At 39.3% G+C, this 12538-nt stretch overlaps 1 protein-coding gene across 1 annotated transcript in view; it reads left to right on the top strand.

Annotated features, from left to right (window-relative positions):
- The window catches only part of ahnak (AHNAK nucleoprotein), a 22746-nt gene that overhangs the window by 5436 nt on the left and 4772 nt on the right, over positions 1-12538 (top strand). The window contains exons 2-6 of the mRNA XM_017307026.1: positions 4066-4128; positions 6902-6960; positions 9860-10016; positions 10121-10347; positions 10470-12123. Coding sequence (XP_017162515.1) covers positions 9860-10016; positions 10121-10347; positions 10470-12123 — 2038 coding nt within the window. The 5' untranslated portion in view covers positions 4066-4128; positions 6902-6960. The remainder of the gene's footprint in view (positions 1-4065; positions 4129-6901; positions 6961-9859; positions 10017-10120; positions 10348-10469; positions 12124-12538) is intronic.

Below are 12538 nucleotides of genomic sequence, written 5' to 3'. Positions count from 1 at the left end.
ATACATTAAGGAAATGGGTCTATGCTTTTTTGTTATTTATGCTTTCATTGTTGCTCAATGTTCTTGGCTGTGAAACAGTGTGCTGGCTTCAGCCCAGCCTCACTTCTCATTTCAGAAAAGAACAACTAAAGTGAAATTCTGTAAAATAACGGCACAGCTTCGTTTCTTCAATTCCAGTCTGTTTTATTTGGGGGGGGGGCGTGGGATACAACAAAAGAACTTATTGACTTTCAGAGTGTGGTATTCCCAGTCTTGTGTGCACAACTGATTTTGATGCTTTTCTTAGAAAGGATGGGAAAAACATCCTGAAAACTCTTTGCACATATGGAAAAAGTTGGAAACCTTGGTGARAGGAAATTCAAAGCRAGATCCTCCCCTCTTTGTTGTCTGCTGGTGGGACACAGAACACAGTTTTAAGAAGGAGCCATGAGCTGTCTCATACCTTTACCCTTTTAAGACATACAAGTCAAAGTTTTCCATGTGTCATGGAGTTCGATCAGAATGGTGGTGAAGGCAGAGTTGCAGTTTGCATTAGGAGGTGCTTGGTCTTGTTTGTGATCTTGTAARAGAAGGAGAAGAACTTCTCAGTTTTTCCATTTGCTGTCAGATTCCTGCCAAAGTCGCAATGGTTTAATCAGCAGCCGACCAAACTGGCGTCAGCAGACAGGCTTTGGTCGTATTCAGGACTTGTGGTTTCCTTCAGGGGTATGCGAACACTGAGAGGAGAAAGGAACAATTTAGTTTGATGCTCGTTCCTTTTATGTGTGTCATACATGCACGGGCTATCTGCTTCTTTGGGGAATAACCAGAGGCTGAGGCCTGCTGTGTCTCTCTTTGTGTTTGCTTTACGTGCYGCGTCAAACTCCAACGCGGCAAGGGGAAACAGGGAGCCCATTCTGTTTTGACAACAAGACTGATTTGCTCACTTCTCCTTGTCCTCTTTTTGCCTCGCTGCACAGAGGTCTTTTTCTACTTGCTCATAATCAAATCTTATCYTTGCCCGGCATCACTGCTTGATATACTAAGCAGTGAGATGTAATCATTGTCACACTGCTTCCCTTCTCTGCACACCAAATTGATTAGATTTGGCAATCAAAGGAGTGGAATAACTTCAACTCTCTTCATATGTTTCCATCACATTGTGACCTACTTACGGGGAAATTACAATGGCAAAACTGATATGTGCCCGCAGGAGTTGGGGGGGAAAACCGGTACAAATGAAATTCAAAACATCTAAAAGATTTTCACAGCGTCAACCAGGTGGGGAGAAAGATTTAAGTGAAATGATAACCATCGCATCTGTGAAACAAGTTCACAGTTAAAAAAAAAAATAAAAAAAAGGTATGCTTTGGCTTGCCGTTGCGTTCACATATTTGGATGGATGTAGGGCTCTTGTTCATCAGTGCATAACCTCGRGTTTTAGGGGATATAGAGGGCTGACTTGCAGAGGTGTGAGCGACTGAGTAGGGTATGGGGCGGGAATCAGTGTGAGTGAGAAAGAGGGACATTTCTGTGCAGTTAGTCACTGCAGGGAGAGGCTGGGCTCCCTTCCAGTTGGCCTGACAGCTCTATCAAGGAATGTGTGTGACTGGAGGCCTGGGTGGGGTTGCACAGTTGNTTGCCCGGCATCACTGCTTGATATACTAAGCAGTGAGATGTAATCATTGTCACACTGCTTCCCTTCTCTGCACACCAAATTGATTAGATTTGGCAATCAAAGGAGTGGAATAACTTCAACTCTCTTCATATGTTTCCATCACATTGTGACCTACTTACGGGGAAATTACAATGGCAAAACTGATATGTGCCCGCAGGAGTTGGGGGGGAAAACCGGTACAAATGAAATTCAAAACATCTAAAAGATTTTCACAGCGTCAACCAGGTGGGGAGAAAGATTTAAGTGAAATGATAACCATCGCATCTGTGAAACAAGTTCACAGTTAAAAAAAAAAATAAAAAAAAGGTATGCTTTGGCTTGCCGTTGCGTTCACATATTTGGATGGATGTAGGGCTCTTGTTCATCAGTGCATAACCTCGRGTTTTAGGGGATATAGAGGGCTGACTTGCAGAGGTGTGAGCGACTGAGTAGGGTATGGGGCGGGAATCAGTGTGAGTGAGAAAGAGGGACATTTCTGTGCAGTTAGTCACTGCAGGGAGAGGCTGGGCTCCCTTCCAGTTGGCCTGACAGCTCTATCAAGGAATGTGTGTGACTGGAGGCCTGGGTGGGGTTGCACAGTTGAGTACCTCACTCTGTAAGCAAGACATATARGCAAAGCATCCTGTTCTTCATCCCACATGTGTAATGTACTATTTCTATGTGTAAGTTGCATCAGTATTCATGAGACTATTCTCACTACTGAGGACCACATCAGTAGCTATGTCTACAGTGCTACCAAGGCTAAGAAGGTGTGGCAGCCTCTTTGCACATTATACATCTTGCTTCTGCCTCATCTTACATGTCAGATTGCTTCTATGACCATTGAAAGATTTCAGTCAGGAGGTTCCTGAATGACTTCTGACAAGGCAGTCTGATTAATACCTAGCAGTAACAAGAGGATGGACTGGAAAGTGTACACAGCTGCCGTGCTGCCAGTCTCCCAACACAAACAACCGAGAACTCGATGTGTTGATCTCAGCTATTCCAGTATGAGTCACATTCAAAAACAAACAAGAAAAAAAGCTATTTATGTAATCTTAATTTTAAACAACACTTTTACTTTCCTTATCTTTATTGCTGTATATTACACACATACGTAATACACAGACTACTGAGAAAATGCCTCTRTCTGATAAGCCCTGTTATTTAGCATCAAAGTAATGAACACTTTAGTGCATATTAAAAATAGGGTGTTGTGCAGGAGGAAGTTAATGACAGGGCTAGGGAGCTATTTGTCCTGATCGACATGTTCCCACTGGTAGATGCCTTTCTACACTCACATCAAGTCTGGTTCTGTTTGTTCTYTGACTGACAAAATGGAGGCTTTGTTTCACAATATGCCAACCAGCTTGACACAATAATCCACACAAGACCTTTAAAAAGTCAAGCCAGCTGCAGCGGGTGGAAGTAAGACAGACTAGGCTTGCCTACGGAAGATCAGGATCCGAATGATAAATGCAACTCCTACAACAATTGCTTTTTTTCACGAGCGTTGGGAGTCTGTGACTGGCCTTTTGCTGGTTTTCTACGTTGTAGTCACAACCCAAGAGAAAGAACAGAACTGAAAATGTTAAGTTTAGTTTCAAACTTTACCTTAGTCANTAATGACAGGGCTAGGGAGCTATTTGTCCTGATCGACATGTTCCCACTGGTAGATGCCTTTCTACACTCACATCAAGTCTGGTTCTGTTTGTTCTTTGACTGACAAAATGGAGGCTTTGTTTCACAATATGCCAACCAGCTTGACACAATAATCCACACAAGACCTTTAAAAAGTCAAGCCAGCTGCAGCGGGTGGAAGTAAGACAGACTAGGCTTGCCTACGGAAGATCAGGATCCGAATGATAAATGCAACTCCTACAACAATTGCTTTTTTTCACGAGCGTTGGGAGTCTGTGACTGGCCTTTTGCTGGTTTTCTACATTGTAGTCACAACCCAAGAGAAAGAACAGAACTGAAAATGTTAAGTTTAGTTTCAAACTTTACCTTAGTCATTAGGTGGAAAGGGTCCATTTGTCTCCCCTTCCCTTAAAGYGAGGGCCATACCATGCAGATATTTATATTTATTTACTTGTAGGAAGTTTTGCATGATCACTTATATGGGTAAACGTTGCTATCACTGATTGGTAAAGTATGAAAGTCTGAAGAGTCTGATTKGAGATKAAGCATCTGATTAATTTAGTACAAATAATTAACCAATGAGTAATTAAGAATGAACGTAAACATTTGTGTCTGTTACCGAGACGTGCCTTGGTAGACTGACACCATTTTTAACAGTTTAACTGAAAAAAAATATCTGTGTAAAAAAAACACAGATGGGTTTTTCTCTGTAGCCTAAACATTATCTAGAAGTATATTCACAAATTGCATATTAAATCCCATTTCTGTTTTTGTGTTGCACTCAACAGAAGTCAAACAAGAAGAACACAAGAAGCAGTCTGAAGCCCTTGGATTAGCTTGAGCAATCCAAGGTAAGTGTCCTCACACACCACACATTCAGTCAAGACAGCTAACTTACACACCGCACAGCACACCACTCCAACAATACGTCATGTGACTAGACTCAAAACTGCTTCTGGGATATCAGTTGCAAGGCTGCACTTGAACCTTAATGGTCATGCCCGCTCTGTTCAGCTGTGCCGAATCCTGCAGCCTGACATTTGGCTCCTCTGCAAGAGACCACCTGTTCTACTCTAAGCCTTCTTATGAAACAGTTCACTCAAAAGCCCGCCAAGCTTGCGCTGTTTAGTTGGTAGGGTAAAATAAAAAAAAAAAAATCAAAATCAAAATATCCACAACATCTTGTGGGTCAGCGAGAAGGCATGGACACCCAGAAATGTTTTGTGGTTATGCTTTATTATAAGAGGCTTTAGTCTGCCGTGTTCTCCACGCCCCCTTTTCCCAACACACATACCAGACTGTAATAAAACATGACAGACAAGCTTGTCTGACTCCCTCTGTCCTTATTTTCACATCCTTCATGGTTTACTTCAAAGCTCCAAATTGAAAAACACACATCTATTTTTAAGTGGAGAAAGTAAAGTTGATTGTCATGTTGTCTGAGCTGTTTGAGTCATCCACTGCAGGCTTGTCTTATGATTTGGAGAACAAAGCCATATTTATTCAGCAGCTGTTTGCTGCACAGTCTATAACTAATGATGTGATTTTGCGGCATCAATTTTATTGCTTATTGTCATTTTCAAACCATTTGATGACATTTTTAAACCTATACTAACRGAGGGCAAAGGAAGGATACCTGAGACTGGGCTTTCTCATTAAAGAAAGAAACATAGAAGGGGACTCAACTCCACTTGGCCTTTTGCATTTTGGTGTTTTAAAGGAAACAAATTGGTGCATTCAATTTAAGAAGATATGCGTCACTAAAATTCATTAGCTAAAATTGTACATAAGGCTATGTTACTCCTCTTCATAGTCATTYGACACAGAGATAAATTYATGCTTACTAAGTTGTAGTTTGAAGTCTTCACTGATTCACATTTCAGGCTTTTAGATGGGTCACACTGAAACATTAAGTGAGATAAAAAGCATGAAGAGGAAAGAAAAGTTAAAGTTTTAGTTACCTGCATTTGGTTGTCCGGATCTTTGCCATGAACTCTAACCTACTCTTCACTAACATAAGTTACAATGCTCAGCGTGTTGTGCAGTCTGGAGCACTGGGAAAAAGTTATTCCAGATAGAGAGGTTAACAGGGTTTAATATTACCTCAAAGCATTGCACACCTCCYCTTGTGTCCCCAAACACACAAAACCAGTCTATTTATTGACTTGTTACGTTGTGTCTTTACCCTTGAACAGGACTAGAAAWCCAAGGTTACACATTAGATTTGATTATTATATCKTTCTCGTAAGCCTACAATCTTTAAGATTAAAAAACTATTTAATATCAGATAAAGATTAAATTACAGGTCAAAATGATGTTTTCAGATGAKAAATATACTTATGAAATGAAAAAGCAATTCAAGCTAAACGGACTCTTTGTGAAAACGTAATTATGCCGTATATCTAATAACTGGCTGGGCCATCCTTGGCAGCAACAACTTTTATTAAGACTTTTTGATAACTGGCAATGAGTCTTTTACATTGCTGTGAAATAACTTTGGCCTGCTCTTCTTTTAATTAATTACTGGAATGTTTTCAGAAGTGACAGACCTGTTTAGGGTCATGGGATAGAACTCAAAAGATAAAAAGTCCAGAATTTGGCTAGGTCATTTCAAAGCCCTTAAATCAGAAATAGACTTACTGGTGTGTTTCTAATCACCACACAAGCTCCTKTGGGATATTTTAGGAGAGAGTACAATTCACGGCTTAACAGWTACRACTTGTCGTCAAAGTCCTGCAGGACCCAAGTAGATTCACACTCTGAAATATTGCTAGCGATACACCAGATGTCACAGGATGCACCCACTGCAAGACGTTCCTCTTTTGTCTCATCAACCTAGAAAATATTTTCTTAAGAWTGTTGASATATGGAAGATGTTTTTGGCAAGTGCATGATCTTACTTTAGCTCAGTAGTGGTTTCACCTTCAAAATCTCCCCTCGTGTGACAGATTAAAAAGGTAGACCATTATTCAGTTTACTTGAAAAGAACAGTGCCTTCCCTCTAAATATCTTGCCATTTACTGGAATGACCTTGGATTTAGGAAACACAAATTGGATGTTAAGATAAAAATACAGACAACAGTGTAAGCTGATGTTTACTGAAAGACTGGAAGACAGTCTTTATAAATAAATTCTTAGTAAAGAGACTGAGACAATTTCCTATGTACAGTACTTTTGAATTTATATTCGTTTTCCACTTCGTCATTTGTCAGTGTGAATATTTACTTTTGATAACAATAGCTTGCGACATAATAATGTATGTATTTTCTGTTCAGCTTTCTGCAGCATATGTTTTCATAAAGCTGGACACCATCATTGTTCCCTATACTGACTTTGAAGCGAGGGTGTAGGCACAGGATTTGCCCGCTTTCCTCAGGGCAGGGTGTGGTCTAACTGCACCCACATTTACAAAACATACCCTAAACCATTCTAAAAYGAGGGAGTTGTCAATACGGTTTTTGGAGGTAGTGGAAGCTATGTTGTCAATTGAGTTTTATCACCATCTAGTGTTCATACATGGGTCTTATATATTATTGTCTTCAGTCATGATGAATGCTTTTCATAGAGAAATTGTTTTAATTCTTTATTGTGCTTTTGTTTTGTTTTTTTGTGTTTGTTATATAGGAAAACAACAACAGCATTTTCCTCCCACCAGGACTGGATTAGAGGAAAACAAAATCAAGGTAACATGCGTTGGCTTTTTGTTGCAATCATTTTAAAGGCGATTCTGAAAAAAAGTATTGTCCTCCGTTGAGTTTATTTTGATGTGTAGTCGAAGCCTAGACTGTCTGCTTGAAATCGAGTACCTTTGCACTTAAGATAAACTTCAACAAATTGTATTTATTTCCTTCAAACACTGGGTGAGGAACTTCAGCTTCCATGTCCCTAGTTTGGTCTGAAATATCTCAAATAAATTCACAAGAGACTTTACTATGGTCCTATGTGGTGGAAACTGCCACAAGCTCACTGACACTGGTTTGTGGTAAATACACTGTCACAATTTAGTTATGTTATTGACGCCATTTCCTCATTTTCCATCAGAGATATTCACTTTAGACTAGTCAGAGCAAACGTAAAAGTTGTCTTGACTTTCTGTTTGAAGCAGCAAACGTGGTCTCTATAGCTGCTACCCACTCAGTTTGATGGGTGAAACTGATAGTTTGAATTAATTCATTAATTCGTATATCTAGTTTTTAAAATAAAATCAATATATAGAATTTTGCCCCAATATAATTAATTCTACACTTATTTGATTATTATCAATTGTTTCTGTATTTATTTACAGTTAATTAGTTCAAATTAATGACTTAAGTAAATTTTATAAAAAAAATATGTTAACATATTTGTTAAATCTTTCACTATATATATATGATGAGAAATATCTGGAAAAAAAAATCAAGCTACCGCCTCCCTGAGGTCCTGCATCCATCTGCAGAAAAACACAGCTCAGACAGAAACAACCAATCAGAACCAGGAGGAGGGTGTACTGCTCACACCTTCCCCCTTGATCTCTGCTAGGCTACAGCTTGTTTCTTAGACCAGAGCATGTTGTGAATGCTCAGGCTGTTTAGCATGGCTACCAATGACTGCAGATGAACAATTTTTATGTAACAGTAAATTGTTTCTCCACCTTTAGTAAATTCAGCAGGACGCACACAAGTATATTTGACAGCGCCACGTGCTCCTTTGAGTCTGATTGGTTATTTTTGACAAGGAGCAGTGTGTTTCTGCAGATGGCTGTAGGACCACAAGGAGGAGACAGAGGAACTTGACTTTTTTCACAGATTGACTGTCTCCTGATGAGACTTTTAGCATATGCGAAAAACATATTGTTTATTAAAGGTGAATAATGGAGCTTTGAATGTGTTGCTAATTTTGTAAAACTGGAAGTAAATACAGAAATTCCAAATCAAATCAAATCACAAATCAAGGAAAAGTTATACATGCACAGATATACAGCAAATATACAGGTAAATACATTTATATTAGAGGTTATGCAAGCAGGACATTTAGACAGTATGTCATCATCAAGCTGAATACATCTAACATTTTCTCTGTAGTAACAAAGTTTTGAAATCAGGTAAACATTTCACCAACTGAAGTAATCAAAAGTCGGCTAGACTGAATATTACTTCATTCTGCACACATTCCCCTCAGTGGGATTCAGCTGCATTTGATACACTCCAAAGCCTCTTGTCCAAAACTCTTCAATGTGCCACCGTCAGTTCTCAGAAAAAGTCAAGATCAGAGATGATACTCTGGTGTAAATTTACCATAGAGCTGATTGATTGAGTTAGTGACTACAATATTCTGTCTGAAACTGTCTGCGCGTCTGCACCAAGTGGTCAGGTGTGTAATCTGTCAAAATAATGGATGGCCATCAGATTTTTCCATCATCGTTTAAAAAAACCCCATCAAAGATGGAAAATACTCATTAACTTACAAATGTAATATGGATTTTCCTTAACTGAAATATCTGAGGAGGTCATGATGTATTCCACTTGCTGATYTTTCTTCTCATCGTGACAACAAAACAATTCCTGATAGATCTTGCAGGTAGCAATAGACAAATGTCCCCTCCTGGAGCCTCTTGTGGACTAATTGTAATGCAGTATTTTAACAATGTTCAATAACTGATGTGACACTCTTAAGCATGGTCAAATCAAGTCAAACTATCGATGCGCCATCAGGCGGTTTTTGGATATTTGTTTTCACACAGCCCCTTACAGTTTGCAAGACACTTTGAGCCAAGCTTCTGTGAGACCCATCCTGCTGCAGTAACGTCATAGTGTTTTGAAAAGTGTCTGGTTTACAACAGTAGTAGTACTGTATAAACAGCAATCATGGGAGAGAGGTTCGACTCTTGCACAAATTAAGATAAGGAAACAGTGACTGATAAGCTGGAAAATCTCATTTTACTTTCCATGTTAGAAAAAAGAACAAGCCATCTGTAAGTTGTTCGCCCACTACATTGGACCAGAACCGAGCATGGGGCATTTAATGCTTCAGTATGAACTTCTAGAAGCTAGCCAGGGCAGTTGTGACAAGAAAAGGTGGACAATATGAGGCTGAGAACAAAATTACGTTATTTTGGTCACACAGCTGCAACAATGAGAACCAATTTCAACAGTTTACCTCAACCATGCAGAGCCTTTTAGCCTACCACAATTTTAAGTCATAAGCATCACATATCACCACAACCTCCAAGAGAATGTGATGTATTTTCTTGCAGCTGAACTCTCCATATATACTTCCAAATCCTTATAAATATTTTATTAAAAATAAAACTTAGTTCGTAAAAGCCATAGAGGAGGAACACAGAAAACCTGAAAAATTACATTTCAGGTTTTCTTTGTTCCTGAAAACCTGAACACGATCAAAAACATGTAATAATTCAAAAACTTCAGTGTGCACTGTGGAACGCCTGATATTATTATGTGGATAATTTCTGTCTATTTTGGAAATTTCACCTGTAATATGTTATAACTGTATTCCACAGGAAGTTAGTTATCGAATATGACAACCAAATGCATTTTGGCGCACTCTTTTTTCTGTCTAACTAAATGCTTATTACTTTTATAGATGGCTGACGAAGAGGACACCAGAGAAGTGCTCTTTCAAGACTGGGAGGGCCCAGACAAAACTGGCTTGACCATCGAACACACAAGTGGAGGGGAGCTCCGCGTAAAGGAGGTGAAAGGAGAGTCACCTGCAGCACGATCTGGAAAAGTATATGAAGGTAGTACATTATCTTGATGTCTTTAATAAAATATGAAATATTTTTTCACCATCTATTTTGTTTTTAAGATTAGTTCATAACAAACATCCATACTCAATTTGTAGGTGATCAGATTGTGGGTGCAACTATCTACTTTGAAAATATGAGCTCCGAAGAGACAGCAGAGTTACTGAAAACATTGAACAAACACAAAGTTGGACTGAAACTACAAAACAAAGGAGACAAATCCCCTTGCTACTCACCCTTGAGCACACCTTGTCGTTCTCCAATGGGCACTCTCACATGGGAAGGGAAGTCGCAGTTTGGAGCATCAAGTCCAGAAATCATTCTCGTAAGTTATCTAAAACTAAAAGTTTGAGTTTGCTTAGAGCTACTGTGATTATCAAATGGATAAAATATACAGTATACAGTTTATTGATATTTTAACAAACATGATGTTGTATGTTGATACAGAGTGGAGATGATGAGGACTACAAGAGAATATACACAAAGAAGATTAAACCAAGGCTGAAGTCTGAAGATCTTGCAGAAGGAGTCGATGTTCGTACAGAGCGACACAGCAGCACTAGCAGTGATGGCAGTACTATTACAACCATCACTCGCCGCATCACTACTTACACAGTGGATATGCCAAGTGGGATAGGTGAGAAACAAGAACTTTCAAGCCCAGACTTCAAGGGACAATGGCATGAATCTGGAGATGGCTCTCCTCGTGTCAGAATATTGCACGGCAGTCCTACAGTTAAAGGGGTGGGAGAMGAGGGTGTTTTTGACTCATGCAATGTAACCTATACTGGTCTAAAAGGTAGCTCAACAGAAACACATACAAGTGGAGATCAGTCAAAGATAATTATAAGAGAGGGAACAGAAGGAAGTAAGGATCTCAGATTTAAAGGACCTATGTTTGGAGTTATAGGTCACGAGGGCACTAAAATCTTAAGAGAAAGTGAAGAACAGAAAGCTGGAAGAATAGATGAGTCTGAAAAACAGACTACATCCGGTGAAAGTAAAAGCACTTTTATAAAGGTTGTCACAGTAGGAGGGTCAGCAGATGCAGAATTAACCACAAATGATGAAAACAAAAGATCAGCTAGTCTGTCTCTGCCACAAGAAGACATTAAGATCCAGAGAGAATCTGGAGACACATCCCTCCACCTAAACAAGGGATCAAGTTATTTTGATATTAAAACAGTTGGAAAATCTGCTGATCCTGGAATGGTATCACTTGTTACAGAGACTAATGTGAACACTGGTTATTCTTCACATCCAGATGGAAGTTCATTGATAAGTAGGCTAACTAGTCTTCCAAGTGCAAAACCAAAAAGTGGGGAAAAACATGAGGGAGTTCCAGCAGCAACAAAAGTAGGGTTTAGATGTCTTGATGTAAACACTGAAAGAAAAGAAGGTGATTTAAAATTACCACATATAAACACATCGTCATTAAAGACCACTAGCTCAGAAGAGGCCATTAAATATCAAAAAATGGATTCAGACRTTGATAAATCTCAGGTAACTGATAATGATGGCTTTCATTTCAAAACACGAACAATAACAGAGATAGACACAAGAAGTAAAGGCAAGGCCGACATGTCAGATTCAAAGGTAGGAGTAGATGTAAGAATGCCCGAGATTAATCTGAACTTGAAAGGTTCAACAATAAAAGGTAATGTGGATGTAGAAAGTGTAAGGACAGCAGTAGCTGAAAGAAAAGATTTTGAGTCAAAGGACGGATTTCCAATAACCCAAACTGAAATGCCATCAGATAAGAGCAAAGACAGAAAAGTTGATGTGAGAGGGAAAAGTCGTAATACTGATAATGACATGGAAATTACACAGCCAAAGACAAAAACAGATGTAAAATATACAGAAGTGGAAGCACCAGACCTAACAATACCCAGCAAATCTGGACCAAAAATKTCCATGCCAGATGTAGATATCAACTTGAAAGGCCCAAAACTGAAAGGTGACATGGATGTTTCAGGTCCCAAGATCAAAGGAGATATCAAATCACCTGAAATTGACATCAAAGGTTCAGAAGTTCATGTTGAAGGACCAAAGGGAGGATTTGAAATGCCTAAAATAAAAATGCCTTCACTAAATTTGAAAGGTCCAACGGTTAATGTTCCAGATGTAGATCTTAATCTGAAAGGCCCTAAAGCTGCAGGGGATCTGGATGTGAAAATGCCAAACAATAAAGGAGATCTCAAAGGTCCAGAAGTGGAAATTGAAGGCCCACCCTTTAACATTGAGAGTCCCCAAGGTGTGTTCAGGTCTCCCTCAATTGAATTGCATGTCGCCAAAGAGTTAGGTCCAGATGTTGACATCAATCTCCCCAAGGCAGATATTGATGTGAAAGCACCAGATGTTGATATCAAAGGAGCAGACCTCGACATTAAGGGACCAAATGCAAAACTGAAAGGTCCCAAGTTCAACATGCCAAGCATATCTGGACCAAAAATATCCATGCCAGATGTGGATTTCAACTTGAAAGGCCCCAAACTCAAAGGTGACATGGATGTTTC

Source organism: Poecilia reticulata, linkage group LG10 (assembly GCF_000633615.1).
Source record: "Poecilia reticulata strain Guanapo linkage group LG10, Guppy_female_1.0+MT, whole genome shotgun sequence".
In the NCBI taxonomy this organism is placed as follows: domain Eukaryota; kingdom Metazoa; phylum Chordata; class Actinopteri; order Cyprinodontiformes; family Poeciliidae; genus Poecilia; species Poecilia reticulata.
The sequence above is the reverse complement of the archived record's forward strand: the minus strand, read 5'-3'. Positions and strand labels throughout refer to the sequence as shown.